The sequence below is a fragment of the Phacochoerus africanus genome, chromosome 2 (assembly GCF_016906955.1).
Source record: "Phacochoerus africanus isolate WHEZ1 chromosome 2, ROS_Pafr_v1, whole genome shotgun sequence".
Classification (NCBI taxonomy): Eukaryota; Metazoa; Chordata; class Mammalia; order Artiodactyla; family Suidae; genus Phacochoerus; species Phacochoerus africanus.
The window spans coordinates 232,194,583-232,220,184 of NC_062545.1; the positions used below are offsets into that span (position 1 = coordinate 232,194,583).

Sequence of the window (25,602 nt, forward strand, 5' to 3'; positions counted from 1 at the left end):
TTCTTACATTCCAGGAGTAAACCCTACTGGGTTTTGGTGTATAATACTTTGATTGTGCTATTGAATTTTGTTTGCTAGTATTTTTTTGAGAATTTTTGTATCATTTTTTATATTGGATAATGGTCTATAGTTTTCTTGTAGTATCTTTGTTTGATTTTGGTGTCAGAGTAATGCTGTCCCTAAAGTGAGTTAGGAAGCGTTTCTTTTCAGTTTTTTGGAAGAGTTTGAGAAAAATGTGTGTTGATTCTTCTTTAAATGTTTGCTAGAAGCACAAGTGAAACCATCTGAATATGGGCTTTTATTTGTTGGGAGATTTTTGATTACCAATTCGTTCTCCATACTAGTTATAGGTCTCTCTAGATTTTTTTCAAAGTTCGGTGTTGATAGGTGTGTATTTCTAGGAATTGTTGACTTTATCTAGGTTATCCAGTTTGCTGGCGTAAAATCTTTCTAATTTCAGTAGAATTGGTGGTGATGTCCCCCCATCATTTCTGATTTTAATCGAGTCTTTTCTGTTTTTATCTCAGTCTAACTAAAGGTTTTTCAATTTTGTTCATCTTTTTGAAGAACCAACTCTTCATTTTTTCTTTTGTTTTTCAATTCTCTATTTTCTTTCTCTCTGCTCTCATGTTTTATTTCCTTACCTCTGCTAACTTGCTTTAGTTTGCTCCTTTTTTAGTTCTATAAGGTGTAAAGTTAGGTTTTTTTTTTGGTTGTTGTTGTTAGGGCCACACCCTTGGCATATGGATTTTAAATCCCAGACTAGGGGTTGAATTGGAGCTACAGCTTCCTGCCTACACCACAGCCTCAGCAACGTCAGATCTGAGCCGTGTCTGGGACTTATACCACAGCTTACGGCAGTGCTGGATCCTTAACCCATTGAGTGAGGCCAGGGATCAATACTCATTGGGTTTGTTACTGCTGAGCCTCAGTAGGAACTAGAAAGTTAGGTTGTTGATTTGATATATATTTTTTTCTTTTTTTTATTGCTCAGTGAATTTATTACATTTATAGTTGTACCGTGATCATCACAATCTAGTTTTATAGGATTTCCATCCCACACCCACAGTGTATCCCCCCACTCCCCAAACTGTCTCCTTTGGAAACCATAAGTTTTTTCAAAGTCTGTGAGTCAGTATCTATTCTGCAAAGAAGTTCATTGTGTCCTTTTTTCAGATTCCACTTTTTTTTTCAATATAAGTATTTACGACTATAAATTTCCCTCAGCATGGCTTTTGCTAAATGCTATAAATTTGGTATGTTATGTTATCATTTTCAATTTTTTTGTTTCCCTTGTAACTTCTTCTTTGACTCGTTATTTAACAATGTGTTATTTAATTTCTACGTATTTGTAATTTTACATTTTTCATTCTTCTGATTTCTAGTTTAATTCTATGAAAAACCTACACTTTTCAGTTATAATGACTCAGTTCTCTAGGATGCATTATGTAGTTTACTAAATATTAGAGAAAATCAAAGCAGAATCTGAGAGTCTTAAGGCAGAGCAATGCCAGGAACTTGGTTTGAAAAAGAAAGAAGGAAAGAAAGAGATTCTACATAGTTTGCTGTTTTTTTTTATAATCCAGCATTAGGTATAGGTTGATTTTTAGGTACAAGGTTTTTAGGTTCTTTGGGTTCCTTCCCAAATGTCCTCCTGCCTCTTTACTGTTGTCTGACATTACTTGTAAAGTTTGACAGTATGTGAGAAAGGACAAAGAAGTATGTGATTTCCTTTTGTAAACATGTGATTGGAATAGATATTTTCAGCATTTTACTTGATAATTATGCTAGATCTAGGATGTTATGGGGTACCAGAAAAAAGGGGGTGATATTACTCTGAGAGAAGAAATGACTAACTTACCTTGCTTAGACTATTCTATCAGTATTTGATTAGGGAAAATTTATGTTCTATAATTCAGGGAATATGTATAGCATAACAGGAATTAAAATAGCTGATTAAAATGTCTATAAATAGACAGATAATTGAATGCAAGAATATGAGAGATTAATCCAGTGTAATAGTCAGCAAACTTTTTCTATAAAAAGGGCCAGGTAGTAAATATTTGGGGCTTGAAGTTGTCTTGTCTTTCATAGCTACTCAACTCTGCTGTTCTAGCATGAAAGCAGCTATAAACAGTACTTAGTGAGTGGGCATGGCTGTATTCCAATAATACTTTATTTACAAAAATAAGCAGCAGGCTGGATTAATCCATGGCCAAAGTTTGCCAGATTCTAGTTTAGTGTATTATAGCCAAACATAACCAATAAAAGGGAAACATTCTTATGATACTAAAATGGCTATAAATTAGGACCAGAGAAATATGCTTAAAATAATCACAGGCAGAAGCTATGCTTTAGAAAGAGGAAATCTGAGAAGCATTTGATTTCAGTTTTGTAAGTTGTGAGCAGCATAAAGTGAATATGATATTATATAAAATCCTGGGACTATGCAAGTATCAGGCAACTTCCTTTGAAGTGTGAGCTTAAAAAAGTTTGAGGCAAGTAAAAGCAAATCCTCTCTTATTTGGTAGGTAGTATTATGGCACCCGTCATCTTCAGTTGTTCAGCTGGCATGTTTTTAAAAATTTAAAAGAAGTTTAGGTACGTTAATGAAACGTTAATGAAACCAGTATCAGTCTCTTTGAAAATTATTATTACTTTGTAAAGTTGGTTTTTTTTTTTTTTTGTCTTTTTAGGACTGCAGTCATGGCATATGGAGGTTCCCAGGCTAGGGATCAAATCGAAGGTGTAGCCACTCGCCTACATCACAGCCACAGCCAATGCCAGATCTGAGCCGCATCTGTAACCTACACCACAGCTCGCAGCAACCCCAGATCCCCAACCCACTGAGCAAGGCCAGGGATTGAATCTGCAACCTCATGGCTCCTCGTTGGATTCATTTCCACTGCACCATGATGGGAACTCCCCAAGATTTTTTTCATGTGGCAGCAGTTTTAGGGTCACAGAAAAATTGGTAGGAAGCTACAGAGATTTCCCGTTTATTCCCTGAATCCACCCAAGCATAGTCTTCCCCACCAGAATAGTATGTTTGTTAGATTGTTAAACCTACATTAACACATCGTAATTACCCAATGTCTATAATTTGCATTATGGTTCACTCTTGGTGTTATACATTGATTGGGTTTGGACAAATGCATAACATGTATCCATCATTATGTATCATATAGTGTATATCGTGTAGAGTATTTTCACTGCACTAAAAATCTTCTGTTCACCCTTCCCCGTCACACTCTAGCCCTGGATAGCACGGATCTTTTTACTGTGTCCATAGTTTTGCCCTTTCCAGAATCTCATGTAGTTGGAATTGTAGAGGATAAAAGCTTTTCAACTTATTTTTATTTTTATTTTTTGCTTTTTAGGACTGCACCCAGGGCATATGGAGGTTCCCAGGCTAGGGGTTGAATCGGAGCTCCAGCTGCTGGCCTACACCACAGCCACAGCAACTTGGGATCCAAGCCATGTCTGTGACCTACACCACAGCTCACGGCTATTCCAGATCCTTAATCCACTGAGCAAGGCCAGGGATCAAACTTGCATCCTCATGGATACTAGTCAGATTCGTTTCCCCTGTGCCACGGCAGGAACTCCTAAAAGCTTTTCAGATGAGCATCTTTCACTAAGTGATACACATTTAAGATTCCTCCCTGTTATTTCATGATTTGTTGGCTCATTTCTTAGCACCGAATAATATTCCATTATCTGATGTATCACAGTTTGTTTATCCATTACCTACTGCATGATATCTTGGTTGCTTCCAAGTTTTGGCTATAAAATTGGAATATAAAGTTTTTGTGCATAAACTTTAATCATGTAAAATTATGAATAATACTATTATAAATAGTCATATGCAGGTTTCTGTGGGTATATAACTTTAAGTTTCTTAGGGTAAATATCAAGAAGCACAGTTGTTGGATCAAATGGTAATAATATCTTTAGTTTTAAAAGAAACTGCCGAGACTGTCTTCCAAAGTGGCTGTACCCTTTTGCATTTACAACAGCAGTGATTGTGAGGTCTTGGTGTTTCACATCCTTGCCATTATTTGGTATTGTCAATATTCCTGCTTAGTATAGTAGGTGTGTAGCAGTATGTCATTATTCTTATTTTGATTTTGATTTTCCTGATGATACGTTATATGGAATATCTTTCCTTATTTGCTGTCTGTATATCCTCTTTGATGAGGTGTCTAAGATCTTTGGCCCATATTTCAACCAGATTGTCTTCTTAATGTTGAATTTTAAGAATTTTTGGTACATTTTTAGATAATAGTCCTTCATGAGATGGAGTTTTTGCAAATATTTTTTTTCCCACTCTGTGCTTATCTTCTAATTCTCTTGACGTTGTCTTTTGTAGAGCAGAAGATTTTAATGAAAGTTATTTCTTTCATGAATTGTGCCTTTGTATTTAGCTTTTGTGAAGGATACAAGGCCTGTGTCTAAATTAATTTTTTTTGCACATGGATATTTGTTCCAGCACAATTTGTTGAAAAGAATGTTTTCACTCTGTTATTTTCCCTTTGCTCCTTTGTCCAAGATTTAGTACATTATATTTATGGAGATCTTTTCCTGAGCTCTCTATTCTGTTCCTTTGTTCTGTTCCACTAATCTGTCTGTCTTTTCTTTTGCTAATAGCAGTGTCTTGCTTACAGTTCCATTATAGTAAGTCTTGAGTCAGGGAATGTCAGTCTTCTGATTTTGCTCTTCTTCAATATCATGTTGACTATTCTGGGTCTTTGGCCTCTCTATATAAACTTTCACATCATTTTGTCAGTATCCATTAAATAACTTTGATGGGCTTTTGATTGTGGTTACATTGATCGATTTAAAAAGAACCAGTGTCTTAATAATATTGCATATTCCTGTTCCTGAATGTGGAATAACTATTTAGTTCTTTTTAAATTTTATTCATCCCAGTTTTATAAGTTTTCCTTATATGTATCTTGTACTCATTTTGTTAGATTTATATTTAAGTATTACTTTCTTGTGCTAATATAAATGCTGTTGTGTGTTAAATTTCAGGTTACACTTGTCCATTTTTGGCATATAGGAAAGCAATTTAGTATTATATGCTAACCTTATATCTTGCTGCCTTGCTGTATTGGCTTATTAGTTTCAGTAATTTTTTTCCGGATAATTTACATAGATGATCATGTCTCTGTGAGCAAAGACACTTTTATGTGTTCTTGATCGGTCTGTATAATTTTTCTTTTCTTGCCTTACTGCATCCTATTGGTAAGGATGTCCAGTGTGATGTTGAAAAGAGTGGTGAAAAAAAAAAGGAATAGTAAGAGGGACATCTTTGCTTCTGTACCTAATCATGATGGAAAAACACTGAGTTTCTTACTATTAGGTGTGATGTTGTAGGTTTTTCAGATACCCATTAAGAAGTTGAGAAAGTTCTCCTTTATTCTAGTTTACTTAGAATTATTGTGAATGAACATTGGATTTTATTTTAAACCAAGCGTCTTTTTATATGATTATGATTTTTCTGTCATATCTAATTTTTAAATCTGATGTTAAAAGTATAATCCTTTGGATAAGTTATTTGTACTTGCCAGTCTTAATTTTCTGATAGGAACAGAATGCATATGGGAACCTGAAAGAAACAAGAGACCAAAATAGGTTGTCTGCCTCATAGGCTTTGAGAATTATTTATGAGAATGCATATCAAATGCGTTCCTTAATGCCTGTCTGTAATAAACACTGGATAAATAGTAATTGGCAATTGGCATTGGTAAAGTATGAGAGGGATAATAAACATAGTAAAAATAAAAAATAAGCCTTTGAAAAATGACGTCTGTTCATCCAGTGAGACTGGTCAATAAGGTAAAATGATGGAAATCTGAATGTAGATTGTGGGATAAGTTACCTGCCATGGACTGTGTGGATAATTTTTAGCACTTAAAATCACATTTGTTTATTTTTGGATAATTTAAGTCATCTTTTGATAATTTAAGTCATCTTTTTATAATTATTTCTGTCTTTTTCAAACAGATTCAAGATTTTTGGAAACTTACCACTGGTTTCTTTACAAATATCAGATAAAAAACTGCAAGGGATTTTGGAACTGATTGAAAGCATACCTAAACCTCCACCTGCAACTGAAGTACATGTCCCTGTCAAACAATCTCAGGTAATATATTTTCAAGTTAATGAAAACATGAATTAAAAAAGAAATTCTGCAGGCAAATGTATTTGTAACAACCATAGAAATTTTGGATAAAACAATTCATCTTTTATATATATATATATTTAATGGCTGCACCTGTGGCATATGGAAGTTTCTGGGCCAGGGATTGAATGCAAACCACAGATGTGTCCCAAGCTGCAGCTGCAGCATTGCCAGATCCTTTAACTCACTGTGCCAGGCTGGGGATTGAACCTGACCTGAGCTGCTCTAGTCAGATACTTAACTAACCACTATCCCAAAGCAGGTACTCTAATTCGTCTTTAAAAGATTTTTTTTTAAATTACATTTTCAAATAGAAAATGATAAAATAGTAAAAGGTGCAAGTAGTAAAGAAATGTATGAAATAAGTGTACCTTTCACCACTTCTCCAGTTCCTCTTCTCAGTGGTTAACTACTGCTTCTCTGGTTTTCCGAAAATGTTAGATAATATACTAGTACACATAAATACAAATATATGTGTCTCTGTGTGTATATGTGTGTGCGTGTACATATATATATTTATATATATTCTTATGTTCTTAAAATTTATATAAATGGGATCATTATGCTTATTTTGAAACTGTATCTTTTAACCATTATTATCATGTGTGTATATATATGTTATATATCTTAGAGATATTTACGTATTAGCACGTGCCTTTTATTATTTTTTTTTTTGGCCACACCCACAGCATGTGAAACTTCTCGGGCCAGGGATCAAACTAGTGCCATAGCAGCAACCCCACCTGCTGCAGTGCCAGTTCCAGATCTTTAACCTGCTGTGCCACAAGGAAACTCAACTTTTTCTTTTTTATGATGATTCAGTATGAATTGAGTAGACTTGGCACCGTTATCAAAAAACATTTGGTCTAGAATTCCCATTGTGGTGCAGTGGAAATGAATCTGACTAGTATCCACGAGGATGCGGGTTCAATCCCTGGCCTCACTCAGTGGGTCGGGGATCTGATATTGCTGTGAGCTGTGGTGTAGGTTGCAGATACGGCTCAGATCCAAAGTTGCTTAGGCCATGGTGTAGGCTGGAAGCTGCAGCTCCTAGCCTGGGAACTTCCATATGCCTTGGATACAGCCTTAAAAAGCAAAATAAAACAAAACAAACCATTTGGTCATAGTTTTATAGATGTATATCTTAACTCTCCATTCTTTTCCATGAATATGAAATCAATGAATATGTCTATCCTCATGTCAGAATCATACTGTTTCAGTTACTATAGCTATGTACTAGGTTTTGATATTGGTAAATGTGAGTCCTCTGCTTTTATCCCTCCTGTGTCATGATTGTTTAAGTTATTCATGAGACTTGCAATTTCCTATGAATTTGTGGATTGGCTTTCCATTTCTGCAAAAAACGCAGTTGGCATTTTGATTAAAATTACTTTGACTTTGTAGATCACTTTGGTTCATGTTTCCAAGTTCAAAATATTAAGTCTTGCAGTTTGTCAACACAGGGTGAGAGATTTTCATTCAGTCACATCTGATTTCTTTTACAAATGGGTTATACTTCTCAATGTGCAAGTTTTTCAGTTCTTTGCTTCAGACAGCTTATTCTTTTTGATGCTGTTATTAATGGAATTATTTCCTAAATTTCCCTTTTTGATGTTCATTGCTGATATATCAAAACACAACTGAGCTTTATGTTGATCTGCTATCCTGCAGCTTTGCTGAACTAATTTTTTAGCATTGGTAGTTTTTGTATTGTTTTTGTGGATTCTGTGGGATTTTTTCTGTGTAGGATCATATCACCTGAAACTAAATATAGTTTTATTTATTTTCAATTTGTAAGCCGTTATTACTTTTCCTTAAGTAACTGTTCTGACTAGAACTTTAGTAAATGTGGGATAGCATTAGTAAAAGTGCGCTTGTCTTTTTTCTCATCTTAGTGGGAAAGCTTTCAGTTTTTCACCATTGAATAGGATGTTAGTTTTGATTTTTTACTAAACACTGATTACCACTTTAAGGAAGCTCTTCTTTACATGTATATACATATTTTTTTGTTCTTATGAATTGATGGTGAATTTTGTCATATGTTCTTTCTGCCTCAATTGAGACATCGTGTGGTCTTTTCTCTTTCACTCTATTAATGTGGTGTGTTATAATAATTATTTTTTTATGTTGAGTTACCTTTGGTTTCCTGGGATAGGTTCCATTTGGCTATGATATGTATCCTTTTTTTTTTTTTGCTTTTTAGAGCTGTACCCATGGCATGTGGAGATTCCCAGGCTATGGGTCGAATCAGAGCTATAGCTGCTTGGCCTATACCACAGCCACAGCAACGCAGGATCCAAGCCACATCTATGCCCTACACCACAGCTCATGGCAATGCCAGATCCTTAACCCACTGAGCAAGGCCAGGGATTGAACCTGCATCCTCATGGATGCTAGTCACATTTGTTTCCGCTGAGCCACGATAGGAACACTGTGATGTATATCCCTTTTTGGTTTGGTTTGATTACTGTTATTTTGTTGAGGATTTTTCGGTCTATACTCCTAAGTTATATTAGTCTCTAGTTTTTTGTGTGTGTGCATGGTGTATTTGTTCAGCTTTGTTATTAGGCCAAAGAGAATGGGTTAGGGGTGTTCTCTTCCATTTATTTGAAGAGTTGTTAATGAAATTTTTTTTTTTTTCCACTGTACAGCAAGGGGGTCAGGTTATCCTTACATGTATACATTACAATTACATTTTTCCCCCAGCCTTTCTTCTGTTGCAACATGAGTCTCTAGACAAAGTTCTCAATGCTATTCAGCAGGATCTCCTTGTAAATCCATTCTAAGTTGTGTCTGATAAGCCCAAGCTCCCGATCCCTCCACTCCCTCCCCCTCCCATCAGGCAGCCACAAGTCTCTTCTCCAAGTCCATGATTTTCTTTTCTGAGGAGATGTTCATTTGTGCTGGATATTAGATTCCAGTTATAAGTGATATCATATGGTATTTGTCTTTGTCTTTCTGGCTCATTTCACTCAGTATGAGATTCTCTAGTTCCATCCATGTTGCTGCAAATGGCTTTTTTTATGGCTGAGTAGTATTCCATTGTGTATATAGACCACATCTTCGGAATCCAATCATCTGTCGATGGACATTTGGGTTGTTTCCATGTCCTGGCTATTGTGAAGAGTGCTGCAATGAACATGCGGGTGCACGTGTCTCTTTTAAGTAGAGTTTTGTCCGGATGGATGCCCAAGAGTGGGATTGCGGGGTCATATGGAAGTTCTATGTATAGATTTCTAAGGTACCTCCCAACTGTTCTCCATAGTGGCTGTACCAATTTACATTCCCACCAACAGTGCAGGAGGGTTCCCTTTTCTCCACAGCCCCTCCAGCACTTGTTATTTGTGGATTTATTGATGATGGCCATTCTGACTGGTGTGAGGTGATATCTCATGGTAGTTTGGATTTGCATTTCTCTTATAACCAGCGATGTTGAGCATTTTTTCATGTGTTTGTTGGCCATCTGTATATCTTCTCTGGAGAACAGTCTATTCAGGTCTTTTGCCCATTTTTCCATTGCGTGATTGGCTTTTTTGCTGTTGGGTTGTATAAGTTGTTTATATATTCTCGAGATGAAGCCCTTGTCGGTTGCATCATTTGACACTATTTTCTCCCATTCTGTAAGTTGTCTTTTGTTTTCTTTTGGGTTTCCTTTGCTGTGCAAAAGCTTTTCAGTTTGATGAGGTCCCATGGGTTTATTTTTGCTCTAATTTCGATTGCTTTGGGAGACTGACCTGAGAAAATATTCATGATGTTGATGTCCGAGAGTGTTTTGCCTCTGTTTTCTTCTAGGAGTTTGATGGTGTCCTGTCATATATTTAAGTCTTTCAGCCATTTGGAGTTTATTTTTGTGCATGGTGTGAGGGTGTGTTCTAGTTTCATTGCTTTGCATGCAGCTGTCCAGGTTTCCCAGCAATGCTTGCTGAATAGACTTTCTTTTTCCCATTTGATGTTCTTGCCTCCCTTGTCAAAGATGAATTGACCATAGGTGTCAGGGTTTATTTCCGGGTTCTCTATTCTGTTCCATTGGTCTGTCTGTCTGTTTTGATACCAGTACCACACTGTTTTGATGACTGTGGCTTTGTAGTATTTCTTGAAGTCTGGGAGAGTTATGCCTCCTGCTTGGTTTTTGTTTCTCAGGATTGCTTTGGCGATTCTGGGTCTTTTGTGGTTCCATATAAATGTTTGGATTGTTTGTTCTAGTTCTGTGAAAAATGTCCTGGGTAATTGGATAGGGATTGCATTGAATGTGTAGATTGCTTTGGGTAGTATGGCCATTTTTACAATATTGATTTTCCCAATCCAGGAACATGGAATATCTTTCCATTTCTTTCCATCTTCTTTGATTTCTTTGATTAAAGTTTTATAGTTCTCGGCATATAGGTCCTTTACCTCCTTGGTCAGGTGCATTCGAGGTATTTGATTTTGTGAGGTGCAATTTGTTAATGAAATTTTTATTCTTTATTGAGTGGTGGTAAAATTAACCACCAAAGCCTTCTGACTGTTCTTTCTTAGGAAGATTTTGATTACTGTTTTAATCTCTTTAATTATAAATCTGTTCAGAATTTTTGTTATTTCTTGAGTCAGTTAATTCATGTCTTTCTTGGCATTTGTCCATTATCTAGGATATTCAATTCCTGGGCTTAAATTTTTCATATTATTCTTGATAATCTTTTTTATTTCTGTAAGGTTGGTTGTCATGACTTTGATTTCTAATTTTAGTTACCTATGTTTTTTCTTTTTGTCTTAGTCTAGCTGAAGATTAGTCAGTTTGATCAATTTTGTCAAAGAACTAACTTGGTTTTGTTAATTCTATTGTTTTTCTCTGTACTATTTCATTTATCTCTGTTCTAAACTTTTATTTTTCTTTACCTTTGCTAGCTTTTCATTTAGCTCTGTCATTTTCTAGCTACTGAAGTATAAAGTGAGATTTTTAAATTGAAATCTATCTTCTGTTTTCTTTTCTTTTTGTGCCTGCACCATATGCATATGGAAATTCCTGGGCTAGGGGTCAAATCTGAGCTGCAGCCGCCAGCTTACACCATAGCCACAGTGATGCCAGACCCAAGCTACATCTGCAACCTACGCTGCAGCTTTCGGCAACTCCAGATCCTTAACCCACTGAGTAAGGCCCCAGATTGAACCTGCATCCTCACGGACATTGTGTCAGGTTCTTAACCCATTGAGTCACAATGAAAAATCCTTGTCTTCTATTTTAATGTATGCTTTTATAGCAGTAAATTTCCCTCTGAACACTGATTTCAAGGTATTTTATATTTTTTCATATGATGAATTTTTGTTTTTGTTTTCCCTTTGATCCACTGATTTTTTTCAAAGTTTTTTTTTTTTAATTTCTGTTTATGAATTTTCTAGTTTCCTTTCTCTTAGTGATTTCTAGCTTGATTTCATTGTGGTAGGAGAAGATACTTAGATGATTTCACTCTTTAAATTTTTTTTTTTTTTTCTTTTGAGGGCCTCACCCATGGCATATGGAAATTCCCAGGCTAGGGGTCAAATTGGAGCTGTAGCCACCGGCCTATACCACAGCCACAGCAACTTGGGATCCAAGTCGTGTCTATGACCTACGCCATAGCTCACAGCAACGCTGGATCCTCAACCCACTGAGCGAGACCAGGTATCGAACCTGCATCCTCCTGGATACTAGTCAGATTCGTTTCTGCTGAGCCAGGATGGGAACTCTACACTTTTGAAATTTTTAACATGCGACCTACCACATGGTCAACTGTGGAATATATTGTACATGTACTTGGGAAGAATATGTAATTTGCTCCTGTTGACTGGAATGTTCTATGTATGTCTGTTATGTCTAGTTGGTGTCTAGTGTTCTTTAATTCTTTATTTACTTATTGATCTTCTTTTGAGATATTCTATTCTTTATTAAAAGGGGGCATATTAAATTTTCCAACTACTGTAGAGCTTTCTATTTCTCTTCTGTTATTATTTTATTTACATATTTTAGGACTATTTTTTTGGTGTATATATGTTTATAATTGTTATTATCTTCATAATGAATTATCCATTTTGTTATTTATGAGGACCTTTTTGTCTTTTGTTACAATTTTTAATTTAATATCTTTTTATTTTAATTGAGGGCTACACTCTGGGCTTATGGAAGTTCCTAGGCTAGGGGTCAGATGGGAGTTTCAGCTTCTGGCCTATGCCACAGCCACAGCAATGCCAGATCTGAGCCACCACAGCTCGTGGCAATTCTGGATCCTTAACCCACTGAGCAGGGCCAGGAATTGAACCTGCAAGCGCACAGATGCTAGTCAGGTTCATTTCCACTGAGCCACAATGGGAATTCCGTGTTTAATATCTTTTGTTAGAAATAAATTTAACCACCTCTGTTGTGATTACACATTTCATTGAATTTTTTTTCTCCCTTTCACTTTTTATCTGTATTTCTTTTTGGGTGTAAAGTGAGTCTCCTGTAGACAGCATAGAGTTGGATTATATTTTCTTTTATACAGTTTGTCCTTATGTGCTTTTCGATTTGATGGTTCAGTCCAGTGACATATAAAGTAATTACTGATAAAGAAATACTTATTTCTGCCATTTTTCTATTCGTTTTTTGTGTGTCCTATACTTTTTGTCTCACATTATCTCTTTTAATGCCTATTATTGCTTAGCTGATTTTTTGGAGTTAACCTGTTTTGATGCCTTTCTAATATCTTTGTGTATACTTTTAGATAGATATTTTCTAAAGGTTGCTGTGTCAACTACATTAACATTTTAAATATATAAAATTGTGTTTTGAATTGATATCAACTTAACTTCAGTATCATGCAGAAACTCTTCTCTAGTTCAGCTCTGCACTCCCCTCATTAAGGTGGTGTCACAGGTTGCCTCTTTGTACTTTGTGAGCTCAGTAACATAAATATAGTTATTTTTATGTTTTACGTGTGTAGAAAATAAAAAGTGTGGTTGTGATCTAAAAATACAATACCTCCTTTATATTGATGTATTTACTATAGATCTTTACTATAGATCTTTTTCATTATATCGGTTTCAGTTATTATCTAGTGTTCTTTTATTTCAACCTGAAGGATTCTTTGGCATTTCTTCTTGGGCAAGTATGATGGTAGCACACATCTGCTGTTGTTTGTCTGGCATCATATTAATTTCTCTCCCATTTTTTGAAGTACAGTTTTGCCAGAGATAAAATTCTGGATTAACTTTTCTCTCAGCAGGTTAAATATGCCATTCCATTACCTTTTGGCCTCCATGGTTTCTGCTGAGAAATTAACTGTTAATTTTTTTAGGATTCCTTGTATGTGGTAACTCACTTTTCCTGTTGCTTTCAAGTGTCTGACTTTGTCTTTCAAGTGTTTAGTTATAATATGTTTTGGTGCGGATCTCTTTGAGTGTATGTTACTTTGAATTCATTGAACTTGAGTTTTTCAGTTGTATGTCTTTCATCAAATTTCAGGGCATTTTTGGCTATTATTTTTTCAGATATTCTTTTGGCCCTTTCTTGTCTCCTGTGGTTATTCTCATAATGCATATATTGATTCACTTTGTGATGTCCCACACGTCCCTTTGATTGTATTGACTGTTCTTTTCTTTTTATAATTTTGATTGATCTATCTTCATGTTCACTGATTCTTTTGGTAGCTCAACTCTGATATTGAAATTCTTTTTTTAATTAAAAATTTTATTGGAGTGTAGTTGATTTACAGTGCTGTATTTGTTTTGAATCAGTTACATATATAAATATATCAGTTCTTTTTTCCCATATAGGTTGTTACAAACTATTGAATAGATTTTCCTGTGCTATACAGTAGGTTCTTCTTAATTATCTATTTTATACAGTAGTGTGTATATGTTATTTCCACCCTCCCAGTACCTCCCCCCAGTGGTTTCACCTATGTAACCATAAGACTGGTTTTGAAATCTGTGTTTGTTTCTGTTTTATAAAGAAGTTCTTTTGTATCATTTATATTAGATTTCACATATAAGTGATGTCATGTAATATTTGTCTTTGAGTAACTTCACTCAGTATGATATTTCTAGGTCTATCCATATTGCTACAAATGGCATTATTTCCTTCTTTTTAAATGTCTGAATAATAATCCATGTATGTATGTTCCATATCTTCTTTACCTATTTCTCTGTTGATGGATATTTAGGACATTTGCTTCCATGTCTTAGCTATTGTACGTAGTGCTGCACTGAACATGGGGTGCATGGTTCACTGCACCCATGGTGCAGTGGTTTCTAATTATAGTTGATACTGAAATTCTCTAGTTTTTCAGTTATCATACTTTTCATGTTTATGGTTTTTTAAAATTTTTTTTAAAATAATTTGTCTCTTCATTGATATTTTCCATTTGTTGTGATATTTATTTTCCTTGTATCCTTTAGCTCTTTCTCAGTGGTTCTTTTTAGCTCTTTGAGAACATTTAAGACAGTTTATTATAAAAACATTTTGCAATAAGTCTAATACCTGTACTTCTTCCTGAACTGTTTCTGCTTATTTCATCTATACATTGGCCTCTCTTTGTTTCTTTGAATGTGTTATTCTGCTGTCGTAATCAAAGAAATCAGAAGAAAATTATAGACCTACAAGTTTATTAACATACTTAGCAGATATTACAATCAAGTAGTATGATATTTCAAAAACACAATATAATACACTAAAATAGCAAATGCATTTACCCCATGAAAGCAAAAAAAAATGCTTCACTAATCAGTATTGTTAAGCACATTATTGAATAAAGGATTTTTAAAAAGTATGATCATCTCAGTAGAAAAAGAAAAAGTATTGACCAAATCCAACAACTCTTTATGATAAAAGCTCCTAACAAACTAGGAATATAAGGGACCCCAGTCAATCTAGGAAAAACCTATAGCTAATACCATATTTCATTTGAAAAAGACTGAATAAAATAAATTATACTTTATGAAATTCAAAATGTCTGCCTTTTGAAGGACACTGTTAAAAGTGAAAAAGTCTAGCCATCCAATTGGAAAAAATATTTACAACACATACAACTCCCAACAGACTTTATCCAAAATATATATAAATTTGAATATACTTATTCAAAATGTGTATTTTGAATCCAGTAAGCGTTCAGTAAGAAATAAGCAAATAGGCATGTTAAAATGTGTTCAGTTTTATTACTCATCAGGAAAATAAAAAACAGAATCATTCTTTAGTGGGAGTTCCCACTGTGGTGCAATGGATCAGCAGCGTCTTGGGAACACTAATACACAGATTTGATCCCTGACCTGGTACAGTGGGTTAAGGATCTGGTGTTGCTGCAATTGTAGCTTAGGTCACGACTGCGGCTCTGATCAGTTTCCTGGCCCAGGAACTCTATTTGCTGCATGGAGACCAAAAAAGAAACAAAATCATTCTTTAATGGAATGTAGGTATGAAAAATTTCCATATGCTCTGGGGCAGCTAAAAACGAAAAAAATTCATTCTTTAATGAATGTAGAAATTGGGGCAGAATAGCTTTTGGAGGTAAGCCTGATGAGCGTGAGGGAGTTTTCAGAATTGCCGGTAATTTTCTGTTCCTGGATCAATTTTGGTTACATGGGTGTGTTCTCTTTTTGAAATTTATTTAGTTTTATTTATACTTTCAGTTACGTGCTCATATGCAGTAGGTTATATTTCAAAAAAAGGTTTCCCCCAAAGGAATTCAGAGAACAAACACGAACATGAACCTATGATATGATATGTATCTGTTATATATTTGTGAAATTCTAATTAAAACTAAGATGAGATTGCCAGTGAGAATGGCAACATTTAAAATGTCTGTGGGGTTTCTCGTTGTGACACAGTAGACTGCTGCAGAGGTGTGGTTCGATCCCAAGCCCCACATGTTGTGTTAAAGAACCCATTGTTGCAGCAGCTGCAGCATAGGTTGTCCTTGGATTCTGTCTTTTGCCAGGGAACTTCCATATGCTGTGAGTGTGGCCTTAAAATATATATATGTGTATGTATTGAAAAATAATAAAATGTCTGTAAACACTAAGCATACATGAGGAAGTGGAGCCGTACAAACTAATATGCTGCTGGCGTAGTACAATGTGTTGGAAACGCTTGGTGCATATGTCTTTGAAAATCTTACATGTGAGCTCCTATGTTCAGGGATGCTTATCGTGAAAATGTGAGTAAAAGCAAAAATCTGTTATCAGTACAAATATTTACCAACAGTGTAATGGAAAAAATAAATAGTGGTTTATTTATCAATGTGGTGCAATATATAGCAGTGAGAATGAGTAAACTGTCAATATGGAATAAATTTTAGAGAATATTTTGTAGAAGAATGTTCACAGGAAAATGTATGTAATTTTAGTGCTTTTTTTCTAAGTTTAGAAACAAGTTAAATGATGTGTTACTTAGAGAATCAATCACTGGTGGTTAAAAACAAGTAAATAAAATATGTCAATTTTTAAAAATGTATACTATATTTCCCAGAACAATAAAAAAGTAAAAGTAAATTTACTAAAATAGCACCCATGGCATATGGAGATTCCTAGGTTGGGGTCTAATCGGAACTATACCTCAGCCACAGCAACACCAGATCCAAACTGCATCTGTGACCTACACCACAGCTCATTGCAAACTCCTCAGCTACAGAGTCTTTAAATTTTGAGGCTTTTGGTTGTTCCTCATGGATATCCTAGAGTTGGCTTCCTTATTTAGTAAGACCTTCAGATGTGTTTAAAGATTTCTTTCTACGAAGTCTGTCAACAAGGAAATGATTATAACAATTCTGTAATTTATACTTAGCCTTGAAATTGTAAAAGCACTTCTCTAAGCCTACATTTTACAGATTACTTTTCTAATTCAGACTATGTGTTTTCCAGTTAATTCAGATTGAGGGGTGTGTGTGTGTGCTGTCAAAATTGTCTTAGAACTTAGAATAAAAGTTTGAGCTAATAGACAATGAATTAATTTTTCTTCCAGATTCAAAGATCCACTTCTTTGGGAACATCACAGCTCTCACAGAAAAGAATTCCTGTCTTGGAAATTCCATGTGTTGAAGATGGTAAAATGAAAATACTTTAGGAAATTTTTCTTCACTATAAATATATTAGAAATGTAATTTTCATTTTGAGACCACATACAAAATTTTAGGCAGTAGCAGATATTTGCATATTATCTAAACTTCACAGAATTTCTTTTAGCATAACATAATTGGATGTTCTTTAAAGTTGTTTTTGCAGTGGGATTTTTTGGTATATAAAAGTTGAACACATAATCACAAGGACTGCTAGTAAGTTAATATCTTTATCCTATTGTGATCTGAGACACCCCATGAAACTTTGTGTCTAATTTACAATATATTACTTAGCTTTTGGACATCTTCATTATAGTAATTTTTTTTTTACTTTTTATATTTTCCTTTTTTGCTATTAAAGGAAAAAAAATCAAGCCTTAGTATGTGCATTCTGACATGAAAACTGGTAAATATTTTGTTAAGAAATATGGAGTTCCCATCATGGCTTAGTGGTTAATGGATCCGACTAGGAACCATGAGGTTGCGGGTTCGATCCCTGGCCTCACTCAGTGGGTCGAGGATCCAGCATTGCCGTGAGCTGTGGTGTAGGTCACAGAAGTGGCTCGGATCTGGCGTTGCTGTGACTCTGGTGTAGGCCGGAAGCTACAGCTCCGATTGGACCCCTAGCCTGGGAACCTCCATGTGCCGCAGGTGTGGCCCTAGAAAAGACAAAAAGACAAAAAAAAAAAGAAATACATGCTTTTTCTTGGCCACATTGGATGTGTTTTTATCCTTTTAAAACTTAAAAAATTGCTAAATGTTAAATAACAGAAAGTGCCACATTGATCCTCAGTTTTGTAGAGAATGTTTTCCTTTCAGTGTAGTGATTGGGGTGAGTGAGTAGCCAGGAGGGAGGGGAGGAAATGTTTGGTGATCATCTCCTGTAAATTCAACCTTATGTTCTTAGGGATATTCTTAGATGGTTTTAATTTGCTTTAAACATTCTTTTAATGGTTGTACTGGATTTTGGGTCTTTTTAATAACATGTTGTAGAAATTTTATTATCATATATTTATTCCTGTTTATTCATATACCTGTGAAGTAGCGCTTGACCTCAGTTTCTCCATTCAAACTTCAGGGGCTGCCTTCTGCTTTTAATACTGCAGAGTTTGTAACTAAGTCCTATTTTGCTTTCCAGGTAGAGTGAGCATATTAGTGTATTTCTTTGAGTATTCATTATGTATGTAATGATTGACATTGGCATTTGCTATAAAATTTTCCTTAGCAATTTTTAGACTAGAGATTTTAAAGGTGATGCTCATTCAGCTAAAGATTACATTTTGTAATTTTCCATATTTTTGTCATCAAGAATGTTATTCTTTCAGATATAATCTCTATATCCTTTTCTATTTTCTCCTCCTTACATTTGGTTTTTTTGAAATAGTTTTTTAGTGTTCATATTTATTTCAGAAAAATTATTAAAATATTATTAAATCAATCATTTTGATTATTGACTTATAAAATGTCCTGATATATTTAGATTCAGATGATGAGGAGTTTTTTGATGCACCATGTAGTCCCTTGGAAGAGCCTGTTCAGTTTCCAGCTAGCATTAAATATCCTCAACAGAAAAAACTTCAAAAGCTGGATTATTCAAAAAATATGATTGAGTATAAAATAAGATTTGAAGTGCCAGAGGTATGTATTATATGTACCATGATAAAATTAATACGGCTTATTTAAATCATTGGTCATTTCCACTATTCACAGCTTATTTATATAGTCTCATTACTCATAAGTAATGTTGTTTTCATCCTATTTAAGCTGAATCTAGATGTTGCTTTGCAGTTCTCCCTCCCCTTTCTTTGAGGATTAACTTCCTTAATCAGGAAATAAGGGTTCAGATGTATTGTTATTCAGTATATATTTATTGAAAATAATTGTACAGTGTGTGGATTGTATATGTATGTGTGTGTATAAAATCTTTCTGAAAATTTAAATATATACCATTCATTTCATATGTAAGCTTCACAAATCCATATGTAATCATCATCCACATAAACTTCTAGTGGTGTTTCTTTTTCTCCTCCAGGTTTTTATTCAGTTTTGTCACCCTGTTGGAGATTGTGAAGTACCTGTGGTAGAAATTGATGTCTTAGGATTGGGCACAGACATTGAGTTTAGAACATTTGATTTGAAAGCAAATGCCTTTTTGAAAGAGGTCTGCTTAAAATGCCCAGAATATTTCGGTAAGAATCTCTGTTTTAAATGATGAATTAATTAATTTTATTGTTTGATTACCTTCTAGGGAGTTTTAAATTCTCTAGATGTTTAGTCAGTACATTTAATAAAATATTTTCAAAAAAACGAGTTACTCTTCAACTTTCATATTATACTTTGGAATGTAGGGGTTAGAGTAGAAAGAAAATAATTTAAATTTTAATATTATATTAGTTCCTATTGATATCGTAGCAGTTTAACACAAACTTATTAAAGTTCTGGAGATCAGATGTCTGACACAAGTCTCAACAGGCAAAAATCAAGATGTCAACAGGACTGCCTTTTGGGAGGCTATAGTGGAAGATATCTGTCCTTGCTTACTCAGGTGTTGGCAGAATTCAGTTCCATGTGATTTAAGTATGTTTTCTAGCTCCCTCTAAAGTGAAGACTAGTCTTCTTGCCTATAGGCCTCTCTAGGTCCTTGAACATAGTTTTTTAAACTAGAACCATTATGAGGTATTAGACCTTCTCATGTTGTAATGTCTCTTATTATCTTATTGCTTCCACTCTTAAAAACTAAGATAATTTTGGGGGGATTAGAGCATGGACATCCTTGTGGGAGGGGTGAGTAATTATTCTGCCTACCATAAACAATTTATATCCCAAATCATAACATATAAATTATATAATATCTTACAAAATATTTGCTGTAGTAGACATTTAGTAGAGATAGATATCTAGATAGATTTTGTTTTTTAGGGCCTTACCCCTGGCACATGGAAGTTCCCAGGCTAGGGATCGAAACAGAGCTACAACTGCTGGCTTACACCACAGCCACAGCAGTGCGGGATCCAAGCCTATTCTGCGACTTGCACCCCAGCTCACAGCAACACAGGATCCCCAATCCACTGAGCGAGGCCAGGGATTGAACCCTCATCCCCATGGATTCTAGTCAGATTGATTTCCATTTGCCACAATGGGACCTCCCAGAAGAGTGTTATTTTTATTTTCTCCTTTACATTTTGGGGTTTTTCCTTGAAACGTAATTCTGAATGGTTCATCAATTCCATCAGAATATTAAGACAAACCATTCATTTGTCCATGGGATGCTTTTTATTTCTTTTTCTTGTCTAATTGCTGTGGCTAGTACTCCCAATATTATGTTGAATAAAAGTGGCAAGAGTCGGCATCCTTGTCTTGTCCTTGATCTTAGAGGAAAAGCATTCAGCTTTTCACTGTGGAGTAGTATCTTAGCTGTGGGCTTGTTACATATGACCTTTATTATGTTGAGATACATTCCCTCTAATCCTGCAAAAGTCTTTATCCTAAATGGATGTTGAATTTTCTCAGATGCTTTTTCTGCATCTACTGAGATGATCATATGATTTTTATCCTTTATTTTGTTAGAATGGCCTATCAATGAATTTGTAGATATTGAACCATACTTGCATCCTTGGAACAAATCCCACTAGATCATGGTGTTTGAGCCTTGTAATGAATTGTTAAATTTGGTGTGCTAATATTTTGTTGAGGATTTTTTCCATCTATATTCATCAGAGATATTGACCAATAATTTTCTTTTCTTCTGGTGTCCTTGTCTGGTTTTGGTTTCAGGGTAATGCTGGCTTCATAAAATAAGTTTGGAAGTGGTTCTTCCTCTTCTGTTTTTTTTGGAGGTGTTTTAGAATGGATTGGTATTAGTTCTCTTTAAGTTTTTGATATAATTAACCAGTGAGGCCATCTGTTCCTGAATTTTTACTTTTTGTTTGTTGGACAGTTTTGTTTCAGTTTCCTTAGAAGTTACTGCTTTATTCAGATTTTTTATTTGTGGATGATTCTCTTTTGGAAGGTTATCTGTTTCTAGAAGTTATCCATTTCTTCTGTGTTGTCCAATTTGTTAACATATAAATATGTCCTGTATGGGTCTTTATGTTTCTGTGATATCAGATGTAGTATATAGATATCATACAATGCCATTCAGCTGTAAAAAGCAATTAAATCTTGCCATTTGTGATATCATGAATGGACCTCGAAGGCATTCTTGTAAGTGAAATAAGTTATATAGAGAAAGACAATATGATCTCATACGAAATCTAAAACAGAACAAAACACCAAAGTAATGCAGAGAACAGACTGGTCAATGCCAGGGCTAGGGTGGTAGGAGCTGCACAAAATGTGTAGAGGGAGCTCAAAGGTACAAACTTCAATTTACAAAGTAAATAGGTCCAGAGATGTAAAGTACAGCATGATAACTATAGTTAATAATACTGTATTGCATATTTGAAAGTTGCTAAAACAGTAAGTCTTAAAATACTCATCACAAGAAAAAATTTTCTGGTCTTTTTAGGGCCGCACCTGTGGCCTATGGAGGTTCCCAGGCTAGGGGTCTAAACGGAGCTGTAGCAGCCGGCAGCTACAGCAATGCCAGATCCAAGTCATGTCTGTGACCTACACCACAGCTCACGGTAACGCCGGATCCCTAACCCACTGAGTGAGGCCGGGGATCAAACCCACAGCCTCATAGTTCTTAGATTCATTTCTGCTGCACCATGATGGGAACGCCACAAGAAATTTTTTTTTTTTTTTTTGCCTTTTTAGGGCTGCACCCATGGCACATGGTGGTTTCCAGGCTAGGAGTCGAATTGGAGCTGTTGCTGCCGGCCCACGCTGGGACTGGGGTCGCAGCAACGCCAAATCCTAGCAACATCTTCAACTTACACCACAGCTCGTGGCAACGCCAGATCCCTAATCAATGAGTGAGGTCAGGGATTGAACCCTCAACCTCATGGTTCCTAGTCGGATTCATTTCCACTGTGCCACAACAGGAACAACAGAAAAAATTTTCTAAGTAAGTGTGAGGACAGATGTTAACGAAACTTATTATGGTTGTCATTTCACAATGTATATTAATATGGAATCCCTTTATAAACCTGAAGCTAATACTTTGTTTTATGTCATTTGTACCTCAATTAAAGCAAAAGGCAAATTATTCATTAGTCTGATTTCATTATACTCTGTTGCCACATAAGAACATTATGTATGGAGATGACATTAAAATTATTTTAATAGACTTTATTTTTAGAGCACAATTCAGTGCACAGTTGATGCAGAGATTTCACTTATATCCCTACACATGAATAGCCTCTCCCAGTATAACTATTCTTCACCACCGTGGTACATTTGTTGCAGTTGATGAATCTGCATTGACAGACTATATCCGAAGTCTGTTGTTTACTTGGTTCAATGTGGTGTTGTGCATTTGAAGGAGTTGTATAATGACATGTATCCAATATCATATCATGCACAGTGGTTTCATTACCCTAAAAGTCCTCTGTGATCCACCTATTCATCCTTTCTTGGCTTCCCCTGATCTCATGCTTATATTTTGTCCACAGTTTTGCCTTCTCTGGATTGTCATATAGTTGGAATTGTATAGTAGCCAGACTTTTCAGACTGGCTTCTTTCAGTCACGAATAGTTATTTAAGTTACTGCTGTGTTTTCTCATGACTTGATAGTTCACTGAAAAATAATCCATTATGTGATGTACTACAGTGTATTTATCCATTCAAGTACCCAAGTACACGTTGGTTGCTTCCATTTTACCAATTCTGAGTTTACATCCATATGCAAGTTTTTATTTAGACATAAGTTTTTAGTTCCTTTGGGTAAATACCAAGGAGCACAACAACTGTTGAGTCTGATAGTAAGTAAATGTTTAGTTTTACAAGAAACTGTCGGAGTTCCTGTCGTGGCTCAGTGGTTAACGAATCCGACTAGGAACAATGAGGTTGCGGGTTCGATTCCTGGCCTTGCTCAGTGGATTAAGGATCTGGCGTTGCTGTGAGCTGTGGTATATGTCGAAGACTTGGCTTGGATCTAGCGTTGTTGTGGCTCTGGCGTAGGCCAGCGGCTATAACTCCATTTGGATCCCTAGCCTGGGAACCTCCATATGCTACTGGTGCAGTCCTAGAAGAGGCAAAAAAAGAAAAAAAAAAAAAAAGAAACTGTCAGTCTCTAAAGTGGCTGTACCATTTATTTACTATTCTCCTTGGTAATGAATGAGAATCCCTGTTGCTCCACATTCTTGCTAGTATTTGGTGTTAATATCTTGGATTTTGAGAATTCTGATAAGTCGTATAGCATACCTTCAGTTTCATTCCCCTGATTAAAAGATATAGAGCATCTTTCATGAGTTTATATGCCACCTGTTTGTGTTCTTTGGTGAGGTCTCTGTTAAAGTTTTCGGCATTTTTTTTTAATTGTAGTGTTCGTTTTCTTCTTGCTGAATTTTTAAGAATTCTTTGTGTATTTTGGATAATAGTTATCATATATATATTTTGCAGTTTTTTTCCAGTCTGTGGCTTATGTTTTCATCCTCTTATAGCCTTTTACAGAGCAGAATTTTTAGTTTTAGGAAAGCCCCGTTTATTAATTTTTTTCTTGATCATGCCTTTGGTGTTATATCTAAAAAACCATTGCTAATCCAAGGATGTCTAGGTATTGAAACTTAATAGTTGTGTATTTTACCTGCAGATGTGTGGTCCATTTTGAGTTAGTTTTTGTGAAGGGCGTGAGGTCTATTTCTAGATTCTCAGTTTTTTTGCATGTGGATGTATATGTAGTCCATCAGTGTTTGTTGAAAAAGACTTGTCTTTCTCCATTGTGTTGTTTTTGCTCCTAGTCCAAGATCAGTTGAGTATGTTTATGGAAGTCTATTTCTGGACTCTCTGTTCTGGTCCGTTGATACGTTTTCTCTGTTCTTTTGCTAAAACCACAGTTACCAGTTCTAAAGTCATGTAGTGTCAGTCCTTCAACTTATTCTTTTCCTTTAATATAGATCTGGCTTGACTTTTGACAGTATTATATAATGATAAACCATTGTAAGTTAGAGACATTGTTTGTTGAAATTCATTTAATTCCCCTGATATAGCAAACATGACAGCTCAGCCTAGCATTTTTTTTTTGTCTTTTTTTTTTGTCCTTTTGCCATTTCTTGGGCCGCTCCTGCGGCATATGGAGGTTCCCAGGCTAGGGGTCGAATTGGAGCTGTAGCCGCTGGCCTATGCCACAGCCACAGCAACACGGGATCCGAGCTGCCTCTGCGACCTACACCACAGCTGACGGCAACGCTGGATCCTTAACCCACTGAGCAAGGCCAGGGATCGAACCCACAACCTCATTGTTCCTAGTCGGATTCTTTAACCACTGAGCCACAATGGGAACTCCCAGCCTAGCATATTTTAAACATCCTTAGAACACTTACATTTGCCTACTGTTGGGCAGTATCTCCTAACACAAAGTCTGTTTTATTATAAAGTGAAGACTGTCTCATATAATTTATTAAATACTGAAAGTGAAAAACAGAATTATTGTAAGGGTACATGGTTGTAAGTTTATCCTTTTTTTTTTTTTTCCTTTAAACTTTCATGATATGAACCATCTTAAGTCAAGGACCTTCAGTTGCATTGAAGCTATAGACAGGGTTAGGAATAACTAACATTTTGATACTATTGTTTTCCTGATACTATTGTTTTCCTGTCAATAAAAGTGTGTCTATCTCCATTTTTTGGATTTTTGACCTCACTCATTAGAGTTTTATAGTTTTCTTCATATAATTCTTGTACATATTTTTTCCCTAAGAGCTACATTTTTGGGGTGCTAATGTAAATAAAAATTTTGTTTTTAATTTCAAATTCCGCTTTGTCCATTTTGATATATATGAGAACAGTTGACTTGTATCCTACAACCTTAGTGTAATGGTTTATTAGTTTCAGGAGTTTTTTTTTGTTTGTTTGTTTGTTTTGTTTTTTTTTTAATTAAAGTCTAGTTGATTGGAGTTCCTGTCTTGGCTCAGTGGTTAACCAATCTGACTAGGAACCATGAGGTTGCGGGTTCAATCCCTGGCCTTGCTCAGTGGTTTAAGAATCCAGCATTGCCTGAGCTGTGGTGTAGGTTGCAGATGCGGTCAGATCCCACGTTGGTGTGGCTCTGGTGTAGGCTGGCAGCTACGGCTCCAATTGTACCCCTAGCCTGGAATCTCCATATGCCGTTAGTGTGGCCATAGAAAAAACAAAAAGACAAAAAATAAAAAATAAAATATAGTTGATTTACAATGTTGTACCAATTTCTGCAGTACAGCAAACTGAGTGCCTCAGTCATACATATATATACATTCTTTTTCTCATATTATCTTCCATCATGTTCTATCCCAAGAG

At 35.4% G+C, this 25,602-nt stretch overlaps 1 protein-coding gene across 5 annotated transcripts in view; it reads left to right on the forward strand.

Annotated features, from left to right (window-relative positions):
* The window catches only part of VPS13A (vacuolar protein sorting 13 homolog A), a 272,751-nt gene that overhangs the window by 86,999 nt on the left and 160,150 nt on the right, over positions 1–25,602 (forward strand). For all 5 annotated transcript variants that reach the window (XM_047767800.1, XM_047767801.1, XM_047767802.1 and 2 more), the window contains 4 exons: positions 6,013–6,151; positions 17,133–17,214; positions 18,707–18,864; positions 19,259–19,415. In XM_047767800.1, the coding sequence (XP_047623756.1) occupies positions 6,013–6,151; positions 17,133–17,214; positions 18,707–18,864; positions 19,259–19,415 (536 nt within the window). The remainder of the gene's footprint in view (positions 1–6,012; positions 6,152–17,132; positions 17,215–18,706; positions 18,865–19,258; positions 19,416–25,602) is intronic.